Source organism: Gopherus evgoodei, chromosome 23, assembly GCF_007399415.2.
Source record: "Gopherus evgoodei ecotype Sinaloan lineage chromosome 23, rGopEvg1_v1.p, whole genome shotgun sequence".
Lineage (NCBI taxonomy): Eukaryota > Metazoa > Chordata > Testudines > Testudinidae > Gopherus > Gopherus evgoodei.
The window spans coordinates 13,429,106-13,454,632 of record NC_044344.1 but is presented as its reverse complement, the minus strand read 5'-3'; the positions used below and the strand labels follow the sequence as shown (position 1 = coordinate 13,454,632).

Below are 25,527 nucleotides of genomic sequence, written 5' to 3'. Positions count from 1 at the left end.
GATAGTAGGAGCCTATATGAGAAAAAAAACCCAACATCAGGACTGTCCCTATAAAATCGGGACATCTGGTCACCCTAATCTGTACAGCAAAAGAGACTTAACCCCCTGCCCCACACTGGAGCCTGGGCTGGATAAATCTGCCTTTGGATGTGCACGGTTTGCCTGGTTTTTCTCCCATCATCCTCTGCTTTCCCCCAGCTCGGCAGTGGGGCAGGGACTCCGTAAGGGCTGCCTGCGGGGGGCTTTGAGGGGTGAGAAGCAGAAATGCTCTTGCACGTGAGAGAGAGAATTTCGCTCCGGTGACTGATGCTGGATCGACATTTTTAGGGGCAAATCCTCTAGCCACAGAGCAGGCACAGCCAAGGCGAGTGCCCCTGCCCGCTCCTGAGCTGAGGGCCCCCCTCAGGCGTCCGACAGCAAGTGATGGGGTGTATGTGTGGAGACAGAGATAGATGGACCGTGGCCCATTCCTGCTTAGGCTGCCCCCAGAACTGTCTCCTTGTTGGGGATTTGCAATGCAGCCACCTAACCACTTGGCACAAAGCTAAGACTCGGCAAATTGCTTCTATTTTCTCTCTTCCCCGCCCCTCCCCCGCCCCTCCTGCCCCCCAGCTGCTTGTGTCACAGCCCCAGAGATCTCAGGCAGGAACCAGTTTGCCATTTTCACTGTTGCCCTCCAAGCTGAGGTTTCAGGGAGAAAATTTCCTGTTTCGTGTTCCTTGGATGAGCCCCCCGGTGATGCCCAGGGGGCCTTCCCAAGTTGCTGTTGGGAGGAGGATGCTGGATTGGGCTGGGGTGCACAGGCAGGGGTGTGGAATGCAAAAGGCTGAGGCCCCTGCACGTGGGGAAGGGGAGAGGACAGTGCAGATCTAGTGAGGCTGAAACAAGGACACTAACCGTGAGTGCAGGGAGTCCTGGTCTTTAGCTTGCAGGGCCTGCCTGGCCATCCTCCTGCACCTCCTGCAGTCAGTCACAGCAGTGCAAAGGGTGCAAATCGCTCCCTTCCCCGCTTGGCAGTATTTCACGCTTACTTTGCACTGGTGTAAACGGCGACACACGGTGCTGGGCAGTGGAGAACCTGGCCCCAAATCTGTGTAATCTCGTGGACCCTCTGGCCTGCACCAGACAGGGCAGAGTGCTCTGCTGTGAAGCAGGAGACTTCCCTGTAGTTCCCTGGCGTTTGTGTGACGAACTGGGAATGTTCTTGATGTTTGCTCTGAATACGGTGTTGGTGCCTCAGTGTCCCCTGTGCAGTTCTTAAGTATCTAGGTGGTGGAATAAGGGTGTGTGATTGCTGCACAGCAAGGGGCCAGTGCCCCTAAATGCCTGGCACTCTGTCTCCTAGCAACTGATGGTCTGGGCCCCTCCTCTGCAAAGGTGCCAACTGAAGGTGTTGGAGACAAAGAGATCAGGTGACCTCCTGGCCCGGGAAAGGAACTGAGCAGAGAGGAGGGGCTGGAGGGGGTTGTTAGTCTGGAGCTGGCTGAGGGCAGACGTGGCGGGTCTGGCTCACTGCCCCCCAGAATGAACCCGGCCGAGGGGTCTGGTTCGCTGTATCTACAAGCTCTGTTGTAGACCCTGTTCCTGTCATCGAATAAACCTCTGTGTTACTGGCTGGCTGAGAGTCACATCTGACTGCAAAGTGGGGGTGCAGGACCCTGTGGCTTCCCCAGGACCCCGCCTGGGTGGGCTCACTGTGGGAAGCGCACGGAGGGGCAGAGGATGCTGAATGCTCCAAGGAGAGACCCAGGAGGTGAAGACGTGTGAGCTTCTTGCCCTGAACAAGTCTGCTCCAAGGGAGAGGAGGCTCCCCAGAGTCCTGACTGGCTTGGTGAGGAGCAGTTCCAGAGCATCGCCTGGTGACTCCGTGACAGTGTGTATGGCTGTGCCAGGGGCAGATGTGACTCAGGCACCCACAGGGAGCGGAGATGGAGTAGGAAGGGGCCATTGCAACAGCGTTGGCTTTCTGGCCACTGGCTGGATTCTGATGCGCTTTAACTGGTGTCAATCTGGAGTCACTGCACTGACTCCAGACTTACTCCGGTGTCACTGCGATCTGACTCTGGAGCTGCGGTTAAATGCCGTGAGCTGCTACCCTATGATAGGCCAGGGCTAGTGTAAGCAAGTGAGACTGGTCCCCAAGCGCCTGTGGCGGCCAGGGCTTAGAGGGGCCGTGTGGCACGCAGTAGGCACAGCTGTGTAGGTGCTGTGGGGTAGGTAAGGGACCAGACACTGGTGTCTGAGCTCCCCTCTTACCCAGGAGCTGCTGGCTGGGCTGCTCCTGGACTCAGAGTCCCATTGCCTCTGCCTGCGTGCGGACGAGCTCATCAAAACAAGGCTCAGCAGATCGAGCTGCTGCGTGTCAGCACGTGGGGCCTGACCTGCCAACAGGCTGCAGCAGCAGCACCCTGCCCTGCCCAGGGAGCCAGACAGAGCCAAACCTCCTCCCCCTGCCCTGCCCAGGGAGGGCTCCCCGGCCTGCTGCATGGGCCAGGCTCGCTGGGACACATCAGGGCATCATTAGGGAGATCCCAGGGACTCAGCGGAACAGGATTTTGTTTGAGATCGTGGATACAGGGTCCTCCTTCTGCCCATCTCCCATTCCCCTTGGAACCTGGGCTATTGGTGCTAGCACAGGAGCAGTGATATGGGATGGCTGGTGTGTCTGCGCCCCTGCAAGGTGAGTGCCTGCCTGAACGGGCTGGGTACCAGCTCTCCTTGGGGAGAGGGGCTGCTTGGGGCTTTGTGTCCCTGCCGAGTCAGCCACAATCTGGACTGAGATCGCTGCTGGATGTGCCAGTCCTCTACCAGCATCACCCGAAGCAGTGCCAGGAGTAGGGCTTGGGGTGTGGTGGGGGTCATCCTCTCAGGGGCTAAGCAGGATCAGGTCAGTACTTTGATGGGATGGCTGTGGTGCTGCAGGGTGTGGAGGGGCAAGTGCGTGGATGGCATTGCCCTAGCTGGCACCATGCCCCCAATCTGTGCTGCACAGCTGGGAGAGCGCTTCGTCAAATGGGACATACCACTGAGCTCGCCCCAGCTTACCCTCTGGCTCTGTGTCCCAGCAGCCCCCGCAGGCCCGGCTGCTGCAGTGCATGTGCCCGTTGTACATGAATCACATCTCCTTGCATTTTCACGCCCAATTCCCCCAGACGGGTGTCTCTGGAAACCTAATGTCCTAGCCAAATCCCGACCTGGGTAACTGCCTTCACCCTCTTTAAGTTCCCTCTGCAGCCTCAGCTGGGTATTACTTTCTATTTCTCCCACGCTGCTGCAAACTGTTATGCTGTGCCATTCAACATCTGCTGCGTTCCACCCCAGAGGTGGCTGCATTTTAGTGACGTGAGAGTGCTTTGGGGTAAATTCTCTGGCATGTATTCAGGTAAGATGCTGATTTCAAAGGGGCCATGCTTCCTCCCAATGGTCTCATTCAAAGTCTCCATGGCCGAAGTGCTGCCCTGGAACCAGTGTGTCTGGCTGGCATTCCCATAGGTACCCAGTTGTATCTAAGGGGTCAAGGGATGTCCTTTCTTTTCAAAATTAAATAATCAGTGATCCTTATGATCAACAACCTCAGATGGAGGCAGGTGGGTCAGTCCAGACTGTAGGTTACTGGTTCTCCAGTGCCAAGTTGTGCTTCTCGTTCCTACCCCTGCCGGGGCTGAGAACTGGAGCAGGTTGGAAGATTTTCTAGGATACGTTTATTTGTCAGAAAATGAAACCAAACCTTTTTGCAGAAAGGAGAGAGTAAGTGAGAGCCAGAGCATGCCCCGTAGCAGCTGCTCGCCTGGTGGTCGGGCCCTCCCCTGTGCGGCGGGAGACCAAGTGCGAGTCCTTGCCCTGGACCAGGCAGAGCAGAGTGCCGAGGCGTGGCTACGCCGGGGTGGGCTCGCTCTGCTTTCTGCAAGGGCTCGATTTCAGTCCCATGCAGAATGAAAACAAAGTTGGAAGCACAATGGTTTTTGTGAGCTGGAATTCTAGTGCCTCGCCCAGCCCTCGGAGACCCTCTCACCGAAGTCTGGAGGGGAGGGTGCTGGGAGGCTCTGCAGCGTCCCTCTCCCAGGATTAGACCCCCCTCCCCCTGCTGCATGTTTGTTCCTCAGAGAAGCCAAAGTCAGCCCTGACCTGCACCCGGGGTGACCTCTGTGAGGTGTGTCTGGGTGTGCGGCAGGCCAGCCTTCAGCTCAGGCCCCGGGAAGTCATTTGACAAGGGAAATATTATTGTTCTGGGCAGGATGCAGTCAGCACCCAGCCACAATTGTTTGGAAGGCTGAATGTTTTCGGCACATTAGCACACAGGCAGCTCGCAGCGGGAATGCTTCGCCCTGGAGCCTGAACTTGTGCTAATGCGCTCATGTGCGCGTGTGTGTGAGTGTGTGTGTGTGTATGCCTGTGCATATAGACGTGCGTCCGTGAGTCGTGTGTGTCCGTGAGTCTGTGGATGTTAATATGTATGTGCATATATATGTGTGTGTGTCTGTATATGTGCGTCTATGAGTCTGTGTGTGTCCATGAGTCTGTGTTTATGTGCATATATACGTGTGTGTCCATCTGTTCATGTGTCCATGTGGTCCGTGCAAGTGTGTGTCCATGCATCTGTGTTTGTGTGTGTGCCAGTGCATATATACGTGTGTCCATCAGAGGTGCTGGACCTAGGGGTGCTGGAGTCTGCCACACCCCCCTGGCCTGATTTGGTTTCCATCATAGGCAGGGTTTACAGTTTGGTTCAGTGGCTCTCAGCCCCCCACTGTACACATTGTCCCAGCCCCCATGGTGTCCGGGTGTGCTGCTGTGTGTTGCTGTGCTTGCTGGAGCGCTAACCGTCTGTTGACAGCTGTGAGCATGTCTCAGTGGGAGGGCTGAAGCAGGCCCCGGCCAGGGATGCAGCCTGCTGTGTGCTGGAGGAGCGAGGGGCAGACATGGAGGGCGCTTTGGGCTGAAGTCTGTGGTGAGTGCCCAGGGGTTGTGCCAGGAAGGGCCCACCCCAGTGTATTACCCCAGGCATGTATTACACCCGCCCCTGCTGAGTGGAGCAGTGCAGCGGTGAGGGAGGAATTCCTCCCCTTGGGAGGGTTACGGATGGCTGGGGAGGAATGTCACAGCTCCGGGTTAATCGCAGTCTTTCCTAACCTGCCTAACCTGCCTGGCATGGAGCACCTGGCAGGATGGGCTCTGCCCTGGCATAGGAGGGAGTTTGCTTCTGTGCCTGCATCTGCTAACACAGTGGTTCTCAAAGCCGGTCCGCCACTTGTTCAGGGAAAGCCCCTGGCGGGCCGGGTCGGTTTGTTTACCTGCCACGTCCGCAGGTTCGGCCAATTGTGGCTCCCACTGGCCGTGGTTCGCTGCTCCAGACCAATGGGGGCTGCGGGAAGTGGTGTGGACCGAGGGATGTGCTGGCCGCCCTTCCCGCAGTCCCCATTGGCCTGGAGTGGTGACCCTCGACCGGTGGGAGCCGCAATTTGCCGAACCTGCGGACACAGCAGGTAAATAAACCGGCCCGGCCAGCCCCAGGGGCTTTCCCTGAACAAGCGTTGGCCTGGCTTTGAGAACCACTGTTCTAACGGATCTGGGCACTGGGCTCATTCGGAACAGGGGCAGCTCAAACCAGTCCCCATGGCAGCATGGCACGGTCATTGCCCTGACCGGAAGCCTCTACCAGCTCCAAGCACCCTTCCTCAGCCACTCTACCACACCAGCCCTGTGGGGTGCTTGGCTCAGCCTGGGGGCACCAGCTGGGCTGGGGTGCTGTGCACAGGAGAGGGATGCACTAGCTGGAACACTTTGCCTCTCTGTAGCGCTTCTCGTTCGAGAGCCTCGTAGCGTTTTACACACGTCCGTGCATTCAGCTCGCAGTGCCCAGGGGGATGCAAGGAACGCGACCCCTGCTTGGGGATGTGGGCGACAGCCAGGATCAGAACCAGCCATATTGGCTCCCACTCCTGTGCTAAGCACCTACCAGGGTGCCAGGTCCGAGGGGGCTAAACACGCCTGCTGCTCAGCTTGGTGTAGCTGGTCTGCAGTGATGGGACACTGGCACATGCTGCCATGAGGTGCCCGAGGAGGAATGCACAACACCAGTAGGGAAGGGGTTAATAGACATTCCCTCCAACAGGAGACACTGAGAAAGCACAGACCAGCCGGGTGTGAGATCAGCGCCCAAATCCTTCCCAGCCGGCCTGTGGGGAGGAAAACTCTTCACCCGGCTCCATGTCCACCACGGCGTGACGCGGGTCCTGAGTGCCAGGCCAGCTTGGGCACATACCAACAATGCCGATCGTGCCTGAGCCGAGCCGAGCTCCTGCTGCCTTTACCACCTGGGGGCCCAGCCTCTGCACAATGCCCAGGGCCAAAGATGTGCTGTAACACGGGGCTAAATATAGCCTCTTGCGTAACTCGCATGCGCCCAGGCAGGGGCCATGGGCACGTGCATATCACATCACACCCAAAGAGCTAATTGAAATAGACACTCTACAGGATGCAGCAGGGTTCATTAAGGCCTAACGAGATGATCCTAATGACTGAGTTATTATAACAGAGGGGAGGAGAATGTGCAGCGTCCGGTTAACCCTGAGTCCAGGGCTGCAGGCTTGGCTGGGGGCAGTTCTCGGGAGGGCATTCGAGGGGTGTTTGTCCATGGGGGGCAGGACAGACCCATGCTGGGTTGGAACAAGGGCCAGTGGAGTCTGAGGAGGGCTGTGAAGATTTTTAGGCACTGCAGGAAGTGATGCCCATAGGGTCTAGATTGACAGGTCCTTCAGCCTTCTGATTGGCCCATGCTCGTTATTTAACCCTGGAGGGTGGCCCAGGCTGTTGGCTGGTTGCCAGTCTTCCACCCAAGCCTGACTTTGAGCCTCATTCCAATTTGGTGTCCACCTCTGATCTCTGCTTGCGACCCCCACCTGACCCTGGCTCTTGCTGCTTGCTCTGATCCCTGCTCGCTGACTGTCCTGCCTCCTGGCTGTCCCTGCCTTGTGGGTGCCAGCCCGGCTGGGACCACTAGGCCTGACTGCCAAGACACCGTCCCGTATGAGGGGTACTGTCACAACCAGGGTGAGGGTGGGCAGGCCAGTGCCTAGGTCAGGGCTTAGAACTGGGGCTGGAGTCTCAGAGTGGTAGGTCAGGATCCCAGGACCAATGCCAGGGGGCAGGAATAGAGCCGGGGCTCGGGGCAAAACCAGCGTCCATGTCTGGAGTTCATGTGCCGAAGTCCAAGCCATCTGAGATGCAGGTCCCTCACAGGGGCTTGCTGGGGGTGAGTCCTCACTGCACAGACGCTGCCTGGAACTCCTCCTGGGCTTAACTCGGGCACCGGGAGCAAGCAGGGTGCGAGGAAGCTGGCAGGCCAGCCTTTGGAAGTGCTCCCGCCTGCGTAGTTCCTCTTTGCGAGTCGAGGTAGCAATGCAGACAGCCCGACCGTGGCAGCCGGGTGGTGGCACAGCTGCGTCGGCTGGCACAGAGCTGAGGTTGAGTCCAACCCCGCAGAACCTCCTAGGCACTGCCTGCTGAGATGGCTCTGGGGCAGGCTCGTGAGGGGCCCTTGGCCAAACCACTGAGTCCTGCCCTGTCGTAAGCAGCTACTGGGTTTTGGTGCCTCCGGTTTGAGCTGCTCAGCATGAGACCCAGAGGGACGGATTCCCCAAAGGTCTCAGCGTGGACCCCTGGGAGAACCGACTGACTGTGGGGGCTGAGGACTTAGTGGTGGGGCCCTGAGCCCTTTCTGCCTGATGGTGCCGGTGCTGCACAGACACCAAGTGGGAGCCAGGCTGTGCCCTGAGGTCCGTGCAGTCTGAATAGAGACAAGACAGACAGAAGGCAACAGGCCATAAGACTCGCCCAGGGGATTCCTGTGATTTATAATTGTTTTTACTTTCCATGGTAGGACATTTTAAAGAAAGAAATCCATGTTTGCCTGCAAGTGTGGCACACCACGGCCCTCTGAGCCAGTTCGGTAGCGGAGGCACCTCTCTGCCCATCACTGCACTATCCTAGCACGTCACAGTTTTTCATGTCTTCCCCACAGCACTCTTATCCCTGTTGTGCAGGAGGGAAACTGAGGCACTGGGAGGTGAGGAGACTTGCCCAAGGTCATCCAGGAAGCCTGTGGCAGAGTGGGGAATTGAAGTCTGGTTTCCAACAACCCTAGTGCCATAACCTCTTTGCCATGCTTCCGCTCTGCAGCTGAGGCTTGCTGTCTGTATACTGATCTGGCACTCACTAGCAGAGTGCCTGAGCCTCACGGTTATTTGTGGGGTTAGCCTCACAACCCCTCTATGAGCTAGGGAAATCTATCCCCATTGTACAGAAGAGGAACTAAGGCACAGGGTAGATTAAGTGACTCAGCCCGGGTGACACAGCACGTCAGTGGCCGAGCCAGAAACTGGGCCAGGTTTCCTGAGTCCCAAGACCATCCGTTTTACATTAAAAGCAGTAATGGACAATAAACAAAATGGAAATTGACTTTGTGGATTTCCATTGTCTCAGTTCAGGGGAGTGCAGGGTGGGAGGGGAGGGGCAAACACACTTCTAAACAGCAGAAAGTTAACTAGATCTTTTAATAAAAGCTTCAATCTCTGCTGTTAGGAACAGAGGCAAAGAAAGTGACTGTGGTGTCCTTACACCAAGTGTCCCTTTAAAATGTCGCGGGAACCTGGTTTCACAGAGAACAGAAAATGCAGGAATGAAGGGTCAATAACCAACTGTGTTTTTGGAGAACAGCTGGAAGAGTCTGCTGAGCCCAGGTGTGCTTGCGCTGCGCCTGCCGGACCAAAGCCCCAGGCTCACGAGCAAAGACCTGAACTGGTTTTGTGCATTTCACAGTTTTAGCCCTGGTGTTACCTTCCAGTGCCCTGTGACCTCATGTAACCTCTGCAGTGGTTTCTCTGCGCCCATCTGTCTGGCTTCGTTCCCCTTCCCCACCTGGAATGTAGAACAATTTATGGCCAGGGACAGACAGGCCAATGCAATTTTTCTGCCTAATCTAAACTGCCATTCTCAGCAAGAGAAACAGTTTGGACAGCAGGCCCGGTGACTCACCTCCATTTCCTGCGTTACTCAGAGGCTCCCAATGGTGCCTCCAACCCACACGAGGCCCCGCCCAGGGAAGAGAAGGAAACACTGACCCTATGGGCTGGCTGTGGACAATTCCATTTGGGATCTTTTTCCTGGGCAGCTCCTTGTGGCAGCGTGAAAATGAGGAGTGAGTTTATGGCTTGGGTTGTGATGTGAGATCAGTACCACCACCTACCTCCCTCCCTGAGCCACCCTGGCCTGACCCCGTATTGTTACTGCAAAGATCAGGGCCCCCGTGTGCCAGGCAGCACCCACGCACATCCAGAAAGACGAGCCCTGCTCCACTGACAACACAGATAGAGTGGGGGAGAGGGCGAAGTGACATGGTAGAGGTCACGCGGCAGGTCAGTGGCAAGGCTAGGAATGGCGCCCAGGTGTGCTGGCTGCTGGACCGTTTTGTGGCTGTGTGAGGCCTTTGAATAAGGAATCGCTAGCTGAGAATTGTCTGCTTGGCCCTGCCAGGGCAGCAACTCGCCTACAAGGTGCCAGGCCCAGGGGAATGGGCTGCCATCTCTGAGGTGCAAAACCCAGGAGCTCTGGGATGATCTGGAGCCCATAAAACTGGACAGCGGGCAGCACGCACACAGCACCCTTCTGGGTTTCCTGGGACAGTGCCCACAAAAAAGGGGCGAGTCTGGGAGAACCTGGAGCGGAACCTGGCCTGTGGCTGACTGTGAGTCTGCGTGTGGTGTAAAACGGGAGGGAGGGACGATTTTACAAGGAGTCACAGACGTGAGCAATTCCCCTCTGGTGTGATGCTTGTGCAGCTTTCTTACAGCAACTGAAATCCCTTGTTTACAACTCCCCTGCGTATTAATGGTCATTTCACACCCTCCTTGGTTGTCACTGGGGAACTGACAGTGGAGGGCTCAGACTAACACTCTCAAACCCATATTGCTGTAACAACCATACGGCACAATCTCATAACTTCATACGCACTAAGGATATACATGTTTGGACAGAACAATGGGTTTCAGCCTTTCCTCGGATATCTTACAGGGCATGCTTTGTGTGAAATATATCACAATTATATGACAGGGGTGACAATGGGGGTTCCGGGGTGCTACTCTGAGGTACAGAGTACTATGGGGAAACTGAGGCACAGAGCAGAGAAATGATTTTCCCAAGGCAAGCTGATGGTAGTCAGAATTAACCCTCAGGAGTGCCAGCTGCCAGGCCCATGGGCTACCCACAGCATCTTCACTGGGCTGGTGTTAGAGATTTGCTTTGCACAGCCCAGGAGTGAAAGGGTTAACAGTCACACACTGGGCTGCTAAGGGCAGGCCTTGTCAGCTGCTTTCTGATTGGCTAGAAGGGCTTGGGCACAGCCTGTGCTCTACATTCAGGGCCAGGGTTACACAGGGGCGAGGAACTGCCTGGTGGGGTTTGCAAAAGTTAGTTACCGAACTCACCTTTAACCCCCATGTAGGAGCCTCCGTGCGACTGGGGTGCCACAGTGTTTTGCAGCCCTGGCCCTTGCTGTCTGCACCAGCTAGTCCGTCTCTGTCCTATGGTTTGATGCTCCCATGCAGCCCCACCAGCACCATGCCAGGCCTGTTATGCTGGGTGCGTCTGTACCTGGCACGCTGCATCGTTACAGCGCTGCCAAGCTCTCCGGCTGCACAACACCTGTTTCACGGGTACCAGGCAACCCCCACCTCTGGCCTCTGTGGGGCTCTATCTCCAGTGCCCCCCTCTGGGGCTCAGGTCCCTGGCCATGGCTTCCTCCGGGACGGAATCCCATGCGCCTCCTGCTCTCAGGCCAGGCGCTGGCTGCAGCCCTGGGTGTGATCACCTCAGCAGGTCTGACTTAGGCTCCGTTTCCTCCAGGGAAGCGAGGGTGAAAATCAGCAACCAAATGGCCTGCGCACAGCAAAGTATCCCTTATTTCAGAGAAAACGTCTTAAAAACAGTAAACCAGGCTGTGCGCCTGCCTGCTTCCCCTCACACTTACCCTTGGCTGGTTCTGGGAAGGCCAGCTCCTTTAGACTCCTCCACAGACTCTGTCTCTCCCTCTGTCCTCCTGTCTCAAGTGTCCCCAGGTTTGCAGGATGTTTGCAGACCCGGCACTGCAAAACAAGATTGCAGAGACAAGATACAGGGTCTCTGAAGCTAACAGCTGCTCCATTGTCTTTCAGGCTATACCCAGATGTCCGTATCTGGGGAGCTGTTTATAGCGAGCTGGGACACAGCCGTACTTAGCTTCTCACATAGCAGCTCTGGCAGTGTTCAGAACAGCAGCTCCTCTTCTGTCACCACCTGAATCCTGCAGAGCCTGGAGCCAGAGCGGCTGGAGAAATGGGCCGGCTTCCATGTGTGGCCTGCTGGACCCATCTCTAAACTCCAAAATTCTCTGTATCTAAACCCTGCCCCGCCCAGGGAGATGCTGTGGTTTTACTGCATAGGAAGGAGAGCAGGGCTTGGGGACAGGGCAGTGACCCCCGCCTGTAGCAAGAGTGGGGGAGCAGCAGCGGCAGCCACAGAGGGACATGGAGCCTTTTTCATTGCACGGGCTGTATGTAGGTAGGAATCTGGCCCCCAGAGCTCCTGGGCTGGAATAGGTGCAGGGACTTGCGGTAGATGTTTGCAATCCTTCACCTGGCGTGGGCGCTGGGGGGCCCTTGCCTCCGCAGTGCTGATTTATGTTGCTATTTCTCCCTCATTGATTTTTTTTGCATCTGTTCCCAAGGGGATAAAACGGCCCCTGAGATCACTGAGCAGGGCTGAGCCAGAGCTGCCAGGAACAGTCTGGATTAGGGGGAGCCCTTATGTAAGGCTGCCTCCCCCCAGGCTGGCCCAGTAAAATCCTCTTGAAGGCAAAGAGCGAACGGACTGCATAGGGATGCTGGTGGGGCCGGAGAGGAAGCAGCTGGAAGCTGGGAAGGAAGGAGGGAGCTGTGTCCTCTCCCAGTGGAGCTGGCTGCCGGAGGAATGTGCAGGATCAACACAGGGGCCAGTGTTTAGACAGGAGGTGCTGAGTGCTTGTAGCCAGTGAGAGTGATGGTGTCAGGGGAGGAGAGGACAGTGAAAGCAGGGAGGTCAGAGCCCAGGGTCTAGAGGCACAAGCCTGGCCAGTCCCCTGCAGCAGGTCTAGCCACCTGGACCAGCCTCAGGATGGCCCAGCCTCCCTGCACCCTTCATCTCTCCCCTCTTGGGCTGGGGCCAGCTTGGGCAGTGCCCTGGGAGACCCAGCGGCTGCTCTCGGTTTGCCAGAACTCCGGCTGCAGTCAGGACAAGCAGGACAGAGCCGGCTCTGCGCGTGAGCGGGAGGAGCACGGAGGGGGATGGCCTGGATGTGCCATGGGTGGAGAGTCTGTGCCAGAGGCAGGGACAGGGACAGCCATGGGGGCTCTCACAGCAGGCAGTCTCTGAGTGCTGGCTGGGAGCTGGCCTCCTCAATTAACCCTTCCAAGACTAGGCCTCAGAATAATCCTTTGCCTTTGGCTAGCCCCTTTCCAGGGAGGATTTCAGGCACTGCCATCTGCCCCATGTCACTGGGTGCGAGGGGCTGTGGCGCTGCCTGGGCTCTGTGGGGCATGGCTAGGATGGTGTTTGCAGCCTCTGGCAGTTCTAGACTCAGGGTTGCAGGTTCCAGCTGTTGACATTAGTGCTGAATGCGGCAGCCCCTGTGTGTGCTGGCACCACAAGCCATGGCCGCTCACGGGGGAAGGAGCTGGAGTGAAAGTTCTCTCACAAGTGTCCATGAGGACTGAAGCTTTCCGCCTTTGCAGCGAAGGGGAGGGAGCGACGTAGTGAAGCGCAGGCCTGAATATCACTCAGGACGCTGGGTTCTATTCCTGGCTCTGCTCCTGCCTCTCTGTGTGACCTTGTGCAAGTCACTGCACCCCTCTTTGCCTCAGTCTCCCCATCTAGGAACTGGGAATGACGTGCCTCCCAGTTAACTTACGTTTGTCAGGTGCTTTGGAGTCCCTGTGACAGAGCTTATCTCAGTGCTGAGTATGGGGGTCGGTCTGGGCCTGGCTGGGAAGCAAAGCTGGGAATTACGCCTGGCTGGTGAGTTTCCAACCTGATTCTTGCAATGGTTTAAAACCTCGTCAAGCTCCTTAGCGTGCTCTGAAATCTTAGGGCGGAGCCCCTGGCAGGCTGCTTCATTGCACGGATCTGCAAAGTGCAACCGAGAAGAAGGGCCTGAACACAGGAGAGCAACGCTCTGGGGACACACGCAGGAGCTGGCTCAGGAGGCACCGCCTGGGGCCGCGCTGTTGGCCAGATGCGAATCAATGTGGAACACACAATACTGGCCGGGGACAGAAGGCAGGCTCAGCGGGCTAGTCAGCCAGAGGTAAAGAGCTCAAATCTCCAGGGCTGAATCTAGGAAGTGTGAGTATGGAGTAGACACCAAAAGGTGCCTTCCCTGCTCTGGAAATAGCAGAGGGGTTTTCGTGGGCAGGGAGGGGAGCTGGGACTGCTCCCCAAAGCCACTGTAAGAGACCAAGGATAGAAAACGGGTGTGGGGCGTGCTGTGGCACTCATACAGTCTGACCCAGTTTCCACTGAAATCAACAGGAGTCTTTCCCCTGGGTTCCAGGGGAGCTGGATCAGGCCCTTACGCTCCTGACCTCTGTTCTGCCCCACTGGACGGCACCTGGGGTGTTCAAGCTGCCTCCAGCGGATGTGTCCGGCGGGCTGCTTGAAGCAGGACTCTACGGGGTCAGGAACGGAAGGCGTTTGCTCTGCTTCCTCCCTGTTCCTGCCTTCAGTCAGCCCAAGCATTTGCAGAGGCCGGTAATCTGGACTCTGACACCTTTCCCCGCCCGGAGCCTGTGAATGGAAGTGATTCCACTGGAGTGGGAGCAGGTCAGAGTGAGTCAGTCTCACTCTTGCTTTCATTCTAGTGTCCAGCCGTGTGGCCCTTCCCAAATGCACTGGGCGATGCAGGGAGTCCCGGGGGTGGGGGTAGGGGTAGCCGTGTGGGCCTTGCCAAGTGCGCCGGGCGATGCAGGGAGTCCTGGGGGCAGGGGTGGGGGTAGCCGTGTGGGCCTTGCCGAGTGCGCCGGGCGATGCAGGAAGTCCCGGGGGCAGGGGTGTGGGTAGCCGTGTGGGCCTTGCCGAGTGCACCGGGCGATGCAGGGAGTCCCGGGGGCAGGGGTAGGGGGTAGCCATGTGGGCCTTGCCGAGTGCGCCGGGCGATGCAGGAAGTCCCGGGGGCAGGGGTGTGGGTAGCCGTGTGGGCCTTGCCGAGTGCACCGAGCGATGCAGGGAGTCCCGGGGGCAGGGGTGGGGGTAGCCATGTGGGCCTTGCCGAGTGCGCCGGGCGATGCAGGGAGTCCTGGGGGCGGGAGTAGGGGTAGCCGTGTGGGCCTTGCCGAGTGCACAAAGAACTCACACCCAAAACTTCCCTCCACCCAGATTTGAAAAAGTCTTGTTTCCTGATTGGTCCTCTGGTCAGGTGTTTCAGGTTACTCCTTTCCAGGTGAAAGAGACATTAACCCTTAGCTATCTGTTTATGACAGCTGGGCGATGCAGGGAGTCCCAGGGGCAGGGGTGGGGGTAGCCGTGTGGGCCTTTCCGAGTGCGCTGGGCGATGCAGGGAGTCCTGGGGGCGGGGGCGGGGGTAGCCGTGTGGGCCTTGCCGAGTGCGCTGGGCGATGCAGGGAGTCCCAGGGGCAGGGGTGGAGGTAGCCGTGTGGGCCTTTCCGAGTGCGCCGGGCGATGCAGGGAGTCCCGGGGGCAGGGGTGGGGGTAGCCGTGTGGGCCTTGCCGAGTGCGCTGGGCGATGCAGGGAGTCCCAGGGGCAGGGGCATGAGTAGCCGTGTGGGCCTTGCCGAGTGCACCGGGCGATGCAGGGAGTCCTGGGGGCGGGGGCGGGGGTAGCCGTGTGGGCCTTGCTGAGTGCGCTGGGCGATGCAGGGAGACCCGGGGGCGAGGGTGGGGGTAGCCGTGTGGGGCTTGCCGAGTGCGCTGGGCGATGCAGGGAGACCCGGGGGCGGGGGTGGGGGTAGTCGTGTGGGACTTGCTGAGTGCACCGGGCGATGCAGGGAGTCCTGGGGGCGGGGGCGGGGGTAGCCGTGTGGGCCTTGCCGAGTGCGCTGGGCGATGCAGGGAGACCCGGGGGCGGGGGTGGGGGTAGTCGTGTGGGCGTTGCCGAATGCACCGGGCGATGCAGGGAGTCTCGGGGGCGGGTGTGGGGGTAGTCGTGTGGGCCTTGCCAAGTGTGCTGGGCGATGCAGGGAGTCTTGGGGGCGGGTGTGGGGGTAGTCGTGTGGGCCTTGCAGAGTGCGCTGGGCGATGCAGGGAGTCCCAGGGGCAGGGGTGGGGGTAGCCGTGTGGGCCTTGCCGAGTGCGCCGGGCGATGCAGGGAGTCCCGGGGGCAGGGGTGGGGGTAGCCGTGTGGGCCTTGCCGAGTGCGCTGGGCGATGCAGGGAGTCTCGGGGGCAGGGGTGGGGGTAGTCGTGTGGGCCTTGCCGAGTGCGCTGGGCGATGCAGGGAGTCTCGGGGGCAGGGGTGGGGGTAGCCGTGTGGGCCTTGCTGAGTGCGCCGGGCGATGCAGGGAGTCTCGGGGGCAGGGGTGGGGGTAGCCGTGTGGGCCTTGCCGAGTGCGCTGGGCGATGCAGGGAGACCCGGAGGCGGGGGTGGGGGTAGTCGTGTGGGCCTTGCCGAGTGCGCCGGGCGATGCAGGGAGTCCTGGGGGCAGGGGTGGGGGTAGCCGTGTGGGCCTTGCCGAGTGCGCTGGGCGATGCAGGGAGACCCGGAGGCGGGGGTGGGGGTAGTCGTGTGGGCCTTGCTGAGTGCGCTGGGCGATGCAGGGAGTCTCGGGGTCGGGGGCAGGGGTAGCCGTGTGGGCCTTGCCGAGTGCGCTGGGCGATGCAGGGAGTCCCGGGGGCGAGGGTGGGAGTAGTCGTGTGGGCCTTGCCGAGTGCACCGGGCGATGCAGGGAGTCCCGGGGGCAGGGGTGGGGTAGCCGTGTGGGCCTTGCCGAGTGCGCTGGGCGATGCAGGGAGACCCGGAGGCGGGGGTGGGGGTAGTCGTGTGGGCCTTGCCGAGTGCGCCAGGCGATGCAGGGAGTCATGGGGGCAGGGGTGGGGGTAGCCGTGTGGGCCTTGCCGAGTGCGCTGGGCGATGCAGGGAGACCCGGAGGCGGGGGTGGGGGTAGTCGTGTGGGCCTTGCCGAGTGCGCTGGGCGATGCAGGGAGTCTCGGGGTCGGGGGCAGGGGTAGCCGTGTGGGCCTTGCCGAGTGCGCTGGGCGATGCAGGGAGTCCCGGGGGCGAGGGTGGGAGTAGTCGTGTGGGCCTTGCCGAGTGCACCGGGCGATGCAGGGAGTCCCGGGGGCAGGGGTGGGGTAGCCGTGTGGGCCTTGCCGAGTGCGCTGGGCGATGCAGGGAGACCCGGAGGCGGGGGTGGGGGTAGTCGTGTGGGCCTTGCCGAGTGCGCTGGGCGATGCAGGGAGTCCCGGGGGCGGGGGGGGGGGTAGCTGTGTGCCTGGGCCTTTCTGATCAGTGCACTCGTTCATCAAAAGGCTTTGGAACCTTGGCACAGGAATCGTGACTCTGTAATCTAGGCAGCTTCGGGCCCGAGGGGAGATTTCTTCATGTTTCCATTCCATGAGGGCGAAATCATGTACAAGAGGTGATGGAAAGCGAGTTTACACTCCATTTCTGGCTGTTTCCCTGACAAGCCAGTGCATGGACTTTCCATGGCCCTTGAATTTCCACGTCGTTTGATGAGTTTAAGAGACGCAGCCTGGTACTCCTCTCCCTTCCCCTAGTTTTACCCGCAGGTAAGTCCATTGGCTCAGTGCAGTGGCTCCCCCCATGCCTGCGTCAAAGGAGAATCAAACCCACCGGCCAGAGAAGAATCATCTTTTCCAAACCACTTCCTGGCCCTGTGTTGCTTGCAGCACCAGGTGACTGCAGCTGGGAGGAACGGCAGAACCTGGCTTCTCGTGGTGAATGTGGCTTGTTCATGTCGTGCCTTTCACTCAGCATAGACAGGGAAACTAGGCTGGCCAGGCTGGCAGTCTTTCTAGCCAGTTTCACTTCCTTCTTCCCCTGCTGGCAGAGAGCTGGGTCATGTTCCATGGGGGAAGGTTTAAGACTGGGAATCTCTTAGGAGTCTGAGGGAGTTTGGTGCGCAAGTCCCAGTGAAATTCTCTGCCCAACTTGGATACTTTGCTGATCCCAGACAAAACTCTCCCTCCTCCCAAATAAATCTCGTAACCCTTTAAAAATGTATACGAGAATTAAATGTGGCGCTTAAAACTAGCATCTCTTTAGCTCCATGCCTGTGTGCCTGGAACATTTACTAGGTCAGAACAAATCCCTGGGTGAGTTTAGGTCCTAAAACAGGCCATTACCTGGTGGTGAGTTTCAGATCAGATTATAGCTGGATGCTTTTGCATCCCCTGCTGCTCTGGGGGGCTTCGACACAGCCTGTAATTTGATTTACATGTTGTGATTACGTGTCATTTACTGTACAACACCCTCCTTTGGGAAATCCACTCAGAGCCAGCGGTTGTCTCGCCTGCTGTGTGCGTGGTAGACAAAAGCAGCCTGGAGCATCAGATACACTCACCTTGGAGTCTTTGGCCTCAATGTCAGTATCACACAGAGGCGAAGACCCTGCCCTTTTCCATTGGGAGGGTCCTAGGCCCTGTATTTGGGATGGAGGATGTTCTGCAAGTCCATAGCAATGACTTGGATGGCCATGTGCTCCACAGGGACCTTGGGACTCAGCTGCACCTGGTGTTTCCTAGTTAAAGGTAACAGCTGCACCAGGTGTTCCCTAGTTAACCGCGCTTTGAACATCGCTACCATCCTGCAGTGGTGGGTGTCCAAGTGCTTCTCAAACAGCCTTACCGCCCCCTTGGGAAGCCATGGTCACCTGCCTGCAGCATGGATGTCCTGAGCATAGCCGCAGATGCTCAGCACACCTGAAAAGTGCTGGGTGCCAGTATCCTCTGAAAATCTGACCCTCAACTGTGAGTGCAGAGTCCTGGGAGATGCGGCCCTGCACCACTTGCCCAAGTGCACTCGGTGACAGACGCAGGAATGGAACCCAGGTGTCCTGGCTCCCACTCCCCCAGCCTGCTAACGTACCATACTGCTTCCTTAGTTATATTTGATTAGCTCCCATTCTAACCTTCCCTGAGATAGTGTTGGGAACATGTGACCCTGTAGCAGAGTGGATCTCTGCTCCTGCCCGGAAGGGGTTAAAAACAGCCCGGGAAAGGGGCTGGGGCTGGAGAAAGCAGCCCTTTTAGGCTGGGCTGATTGGGGAAGTGGCTGCAGCTGGGGGCCATGCCCCAAACAGAGCGACAGGGCCTAATAAGAAGGCCAGGGAAGCTAAGGGCAGACAGTCTTCCTCTGCTTGTAGAGGGAGAAGGGTCTTGCTGCATAGAACTGACAAGGTACCTAGAGTAAAGCAGGGCTGGGGAAAGGCAGTGGAGCTGGGGAGCTCCTGCCTAGAAAGCCCCAGGCTGCAGCCTAGAATTAGGCCAGGAGGTACTGGGGTTGTAGGGTGCAACGCAGGGGTAGGCCAAGGCAGCAGGTCCAAACCCCTTTTGCCGATGATGAGAGGCTAATACTGCAGTCTGCCCCAGGGTGTGGGGCTAATGACTGGGCAGTGGCCAAGGCACTGAGGCAAAGTGGGGATAGAGGTTGGGGGGGTTCCCAGGTAGGGGAAACCCCTAAGAAAGAGGAAGGGGTTACTGCCAGGGGGCAGAACCCCACATAAAAGGGGCACTGGGGTCCAGGGAGGGACATGGGGCCAGTAGCCGAAAGGCAGATCACCAGCCTGCAGAGGGCACTCTGAGCTGGAATTTGAGCTAATTCCCGAAGCAACCAGCAGGAGGTGCTGCAGGGGTGAGTTGTGCCCGGTTACAGACCTGTTTATGGAGACCCCTTCCGGGAAGATTGCAGGGTGGCATTGGACTCTCAGGGAGAGCAGCCCCCGGGGGAAGGTTCAGGGCAAACCCTGCTCAGAAGTGCACATCCCTCACTGTGGTTTGCGGGAGGCTGATGGTTCGTTGCTCTCAGATAATCAGTGGCTGCTCGCCAGGGAGCGGATTGGTCATCAGGCAGGATATTTAGAGCCGGAGCCCAGCCCGTGCTGTATCTACAGCTGTCAGCTCCCTCTGTGCTTTGCTTGCAAAATTGATATTTGCTCAAGACAGGCCTTAGTTGAATGGCACCGTGATTGTAAACTGCATGATGCCAAGGAGACCGAGGGGTGCGGCCTGAGCTCTTACCCCAGGCTCTTTGTGTCCAGCATCTAGGAAGGGGGGTGGGGAACACAAGTGCTTAAGGCTGCAATGTTCAAAGGTCTCTGCTTTCAAGAGTCTCAGTTTTTGGGAGTCTATCTGGAGGGGCTTTAGGGGGTCCCACTGGACACTCGGCCTCAGTGATCAGACAAGCTATTGCCAGAGCCGAGAGGAACCCGTGTCTCCTGACGCCCAGCTTGGAGCACTGGCCCCTGGGTTATGCTGCCAGCGCCCCACGTGTGTTGCCCAGTGACTGTCATGGGAACTGTCTGAGTCCGGCACGGTTCCAGTGAGCACAGTGCAGCAGGGTGCTTGACTCGGGATGTGGTGGGATCTCAGCCACTTGCAGTCATGACGGGGCGTCTCTTTCTAAACGATGTGCTTGGCTCCCCCAGAAGCTCTGGGCTGGGTGCAGGAATGCCCGGGCGGGCAGGAGCTCAGACGGGAAGATTGTAATGCTCTCTTGTGGCCTTACAGTCAAGGAATCTCTGAACAGTCTGGACCCAGCAGTGCCGGTCATAGCTCCCACCCTGCACAGGTGTATTTGAATCCGGGAGAATCTGGGCTGAAGACAGAGGAGTCTGGGTGTTTTTCCTCACACAGTGCCATGCACATTGGGATCTTCCCCCTGGAGACCCGGGAAGGTCTAAGAGGGGCATGTGGGCTGTAGGCTGTGCAGGAGACGAACTCCCTCAGGGCGTGGCTGTGGCCTTACATCTGCCCACACACAGGGCCAAAACAAACACGCAGCGTTCCCCTCCACCTCCCCAGCTCTTCCAGCTAGCGCCCGCCCAGACAGGCATTGTTACGATGGCCTCTCAGTCTGCGCTTGGTACACCAGGATCTCAGAGCTGCGTCTGCTCGGATAACCTCCCCTGCAATGCAGTGGGGCATATGCCAGGCTGAGCGCCAGCTGGGGTCCAAAACCAATCCACCTTCCTCCCATTGGATAGTTGTTTGGATTAGTTGAATTGGCCCCTTTGGTCATTCTTCAGCTGCCTTTACATAACGTCACAACACAGAGCATCCTGGCCAATGTCCTTGCTTGGCTTAACCGCCGCCTCCCTGCAGCTCTGAGAGGAGATGTGCTCCTGGGCTGGCTGGCAGGGCACAAAGCTCTGTTGGGAACGGATTGAGACACAATCCAGTGCTGAACACTGACTGAGGGAAACCCTTCCACCCAACAGTTAATTAGCCAGTGGAACTCTCTGCCACAGAAACCACTGATGCCAGGAACATTGCAAGATTCAAAAAAGGGTTGGACATTTCCGTGGATATCAGAAAATCCTGAGTTATCCGAATTATTGCTAGCAAAAATTCTGGCGGGGATATTAACCCTCCTGCTTCAGAGCTTAAGCCAGTCTCATTAGACCTACTGGGGGGGGCAGATTATCTGACATCTGCTACTATGTGGCTCTTGCACCTTCCTCTGAAGCGTCTGGTGCTGGCCACTGGGCTGAGCCCCTCTGGTAATGCTGCTCTTGACTGGTTCAATACAGGAAGGTTCCCCTCCCTCTGGCTGAAGCAGAGCTGGGCCCGTGTCAAAGCCCTGCACTCAGGCTGTGGGGCTGGAATCCAGCCAGTGCCATGGGTGGCCCGTGAACTGGTTGTGGGGAGGCTAACCCTTGGCCCCTCCCCTTCTTCCCAAGACCCTGCCCCTCCCCCTCCTGTTCTACCCCCCACGCCCCCCCACAGAAGCCCAGAGCACCCCCACCACGGCCCCGGTGTGCCAGGTGGCGTGGCCACAGGGCCGGGTAGGCAGTGTGGCCTGAGCATCTCCCACCCTGAGTCCCCACAGAAGGCCAGATAGCCCCAGCCCCAGCCCCAGCCCCAGCCTGCCTGGCCCAGGGCAGAATGCCAGGAATGGGGCAGAGCATGGGCTGGGCCATGCCAAGCTACTTGGGGAAGTACAGCCTCCCTCAGCCTATGATACTCACCATTGGGGTTGGTGAAACCAGGAGGGTTGGCAAGAGTCTTATGGAATCGGGCTCTATCTCCCAGAGGCTACTGAAGCCAGTCTGGGAGATTTTAGCCTGCTAAAAGTCCAGCAGTGCAGCAGGGCCTCATGTTCACAAGGCCTCAGTCGTCAGTGAATTTGGCCCAAGGTATTTAAGGGAGGGAGTGGGGTCTAAGGTTAGAGCAGGGGTCCTAGGAATCAGGACACATAGGTTCCATTTCCAGCTCTGGGAGGGGAGTGAGGGTTAGAGCTGAAGGACTGGGGATCTGGACTCCCAGGCTCCATTCTTGGTTCTGGGAGGGGAGCAGGGTCTAGGAGTTGCAGCAATGGGGGCTGCCTGGGTTCTATTTCTGGCTCTGCCATTGACCTGCTGGCTGTCTTGGGTAAGTCACTGCCCTTTAGGCCTCAGTTTCCCCATGGATAACATGGGGACCTATCTCACAAGGGTGGTGTGAGACTAAAATCCTTACCGTTTATGAAGTGCAGGGAGGCCCTGGTCTGAAAGGTGCTATCGAAGGGCAAAGAGCTGTTAAAGCCGTTTCTCCTTGACTTGCCTGCCACGGCCCAGCCTCTGATTCATGTTTCTCCTGCAAGAATGTTACCAGGACCCTTACACTGAACAACACATGGAGCTTCCTGGGCTGGTGCCCACACACTCAGCGGGTCAGAGTTGCCATCTCAGTAGCAAACCCTGGCAACAGTCCATTTGTGTGATGCCAGAAACCATTGTGAGACCTTCTAGGGGTGTATGTGTGTGAGAGAGAGAGCACAGGTGAGTGCAGCTGTGGCCAGTGTGGATGTACGACCTCTTCTGCAGCGAGACGAGAATTTCCGGGAACTCAAGCTGTAGGCACCTGGGCTGGATGGAACGGGAGGCCCCACGTTCTAGAGTGGATGCTGCCTGTGCCTTTTAGCTGGTGTTTGTGTTCGTTGGTTATGGGCCTGGGTTCCCTGCAAGGCAGGACAGAACGCTGACTGTGCAGCGGACAGATGCCCCTCACACTCCTTTCTCCCAGGGCCCAGGTCAGCTGGCAAAGCTCAGGCACCGGGTGGGCAGGCCAGTTGGCTACTTGCGGAGTGACACAGCACTGGCAGCCGAGTTACTAGCCCTGCTGCAGAAGTGGTGGCTTTGGGGGGCTTGATGGGTTCTTCCCCTTTGCTCCCTGCAGGCCTGACAGATGATGAGGACATCAAGGTGATGCTGAATGGCTCCTTTCTCTGGAAGATCAAGTCACGCAGACGGAAGAAGGAGCGGTTCTACCGCTTGCAGGAGGACGGCTTGACCATCTTGTCTGAGCGCTGCTTTAAACGGGCTCGCTCCAAGCAGATCTGTAAGTCCCAGTGCCTGAGACTCAGGGGACAAGTGCTCCTGGAAACAAGAAACCCAGATCCCAGTTGAGAACCTAGAACCTAACCCACCTCCAACACAGAACCAAGAATCCCTCCAACCCACTGACCTAGAACCCAACCCTCAACCAATGCAAATTCTACAACCCAACATTCTGCCCAATACATATTGTAGAGCACATAACCTGGAACACGAGACCAGAAACTAGAACATAAAACCCACCCAACACAGAGCCTAGAACCCCTAGCACAGAACCTGGACTCGATTCACCCACCCAAGCACAGAACTCAGCTGGCCCAAGCCTGGAACCAGGTCCAGCGCTACCATTTAGGCAGCCTAGGCAATCGCCTAGGGCACCAGAATAATTGGTGGGCAGCATTTTGCTGGAGGGGGCGGCAGGCAGCTCCGGTGGAGCTGCCACAATGGTGCCTGCGGAGGGTCCAGCGGCACCAGTGGAGCTGCCGCAGTCGTGCCTGCGGACGGTTGGCTCCTCGCGGGGCTCCGGTGGATCTCCCGCAGGCACGACTGCAGCAGCTGCACCGGAGCCATGGAGCACCGGCCTGTCCACAGGCACCACTGCGGCAGCCCCACCGGAGCCGCGGGATCAGTGCGCGGGGCAGCGAAATTGCTGTCCGTCTAGGGCGCTCAACCCCCTAGCGCCGGTCCTGCCTGGAACCCTGTAAAATCCAGCTGCATGAGCCAAGCAGGTTCTCAGCTCCATGCTCCTGTTTCTCTGCCCTGGCAGGACAGCAGGCAGAGTTAACAGGTTTGCCAAGGTGCATTTTCATCCTTATCTCCCAGCCATGAAGTCCCATCACTCTGCTCAGAAACCCCTCTCGCTCCCCCATCGAAAGCATTGGGTTTGATTTCTGGGTGAACAGACACACCCCCTCCTTGATCCTGGACATGGCGACCCTAGACACTGCTCTGATGCTTCACTACAGCAACTGCTGTCAGTATACCTGTTGGAGACAGCAAATCCTACGCTCACATGGGCTCTGTCTGGTCTGGGATTAGAACAACAGAAATTAGAGATTAAAACATACCCCTTATGTCATAGATGCATAGAATATCAGGGTTGGAAGAGACCTCAGAAGGTCATCTAGTTCAACCTCTTGCTCAAAGCAGGACCAACCCCAACTAAATCATCCCAGCCAGGGCTTTGTCAAGCCTCACCTTAAAAACTTCTAAGGAAGGAGATTCCACCCCCTCCCTGGGTAACCCATTTCAGTGCTTCACCACCCTCCTAGTGAAAGTGTTTCCTAATATCCAGCCTAGATCTCCCCCACTGCAACTTGAGACCATTACTCCTTGTTCTGTCATCTGCCACCACTGAGAACAGCCCAGCTCCATCCTCTCTGGAACCCCCTTTCAGGTAGTTGAAAGCAGCTATCAAATCCCCCCCTCACTCTTCTCTTCTGCAGACTAAACAATCCCAGTTCCCTCAGTCTGTCCTTGTAAATTATGTGCCCCAGCCCCCAATCACTTTCGTTGCCCTCTGCTGGACTCTCTCCAATTTGTCCACATCCTTCTTGTAGTGAGGGGACCAAAACTGGACTCAATACTCCAGGTGTGGCCTCACCAGTGCCGAATAGAGGAGAATAATCACTTCTCTCGATCTGCTGACAATGCTCCTACTAATGCAGCCCAATATGCCGTTAGCCTTCTTTGCAACAAGGGCACGCTGCTGCCTCATATCCAGCTTGTCCACTATATTCCCCAGGTCCTTTTCTGCAGAACTGCTGCTCACCCAGTTCCCTTCTCCCAGGGCCAGGCCCTTCTCTGTACAACTTCCTACACTGCTTTGTTCACCTGGGGCTCCATTTTCCAAAGAACTCAGCATGCGGGGGGCACATTGGGTACTGAGTCCTTGCAAACCTGGCTTTCTAGCTCAGCGTCACAAACAACTGGGCTCCCTCCCTTCCCCAGCCTGGGATCTCACTGCTAGGAGATGCTTTCGCTGGAGGTGGAGTCAATGTCCTCTGCTCACCCGCAGCAGGTGATGGCCACAGGTCTGTTATTCCCAGGGCCACTCTTAATAACCCCTCTCTTCCCCCATACCCTTCACATACATGCAGGTGGCTCTGACGCCTCTTTCCATCCCTGCTCGGTCACGCAGGGGTGGGGTTCTGCAGCAGGGCTGTGTGCGCTTCACTCAGCAGTGGCCCCATGGGTCCCAGTGGGACTGCCCCAGGTGCACAAAGTGAAACAGCCAGAGACGCGTTTGCAGGCTGACTTGGGTCTGTTAAGTGTCTCTAGCTCCTCAGATCTTCGTTTTGCTGAATTCCCCTGACGTTACCTACACCCTTCTGGTATTGAGACACCCAGACCAAACACAGCCAATAGGCCAGAGCCATTACTGATTACATAAAATGCCAACGAGAGCCAGGAATAGGATACAGACCCTGGCTCAGCTGCTTCTCCCATCTCTGCACATGAGCACTGGGTGAAGTCGGACACTCCTGACCAGCATCCACCTGCTCACCGAGCTCCTGAGGGTCAGATTGTCGTGTGTCAGCCCCAATTAGCCGGGCCAAAACTTCACAAGAGCTCAGCATCCAGCGGGCCAAGGTCTTGTGAAAATCTGGCTGCCTGATCCTGCAAAGCCCTGGGGAGTGGAGGGCGCTCAGCACCTCACCGCATCATCTATAGAGAGTCTGCAGAGAGTAGGTGGGAGGAGGACAGTTTGCAAGATCCCCATAAGATGGCATCCCAGCAGATAGGATTACATCCTTCCTCTCAGCTGTCTCTGGAGAAGGGCAGCTTGGCGGATGGGTCTTAAGGCCCCTGCTCCTGGAATGTATTGAGCATGGGCCCTGGCAGGCCCTTACTGAACAGAGCAATGAGGGCTGGGGCCATGTTCTCCAAAGAGCTCAGCTCCCAGCGTGCGCCCAGCTCTCCTGAGAGCCCTGGTCACGGCACCGAGCCCTTGG

At 57.8% G+C, this 25,527-nt stretch overlaps 1 protein-coding gene across 1 annotated transcript in view; it reads left to right on the top strand.

Moving 5' to 3' along the window:
- Positions 1-25,527, top strand: part of PLCD3 (phospholipase C delta 3) — a 60,471-nt gene that overhangs the window by 4,926 nt on the left and 30,018 nt on the right. The window contains exon 2 of the mRNA XM_030541569.1: positions 22,416-22,577. Within this exon, the coding sequence (XP_030397429.1) occupies positions 22,416-22,577 (162 nt within the window). The remainder of the gene's footprint in view (positions 1-22,415; positions 22,578-25,527) is intronic.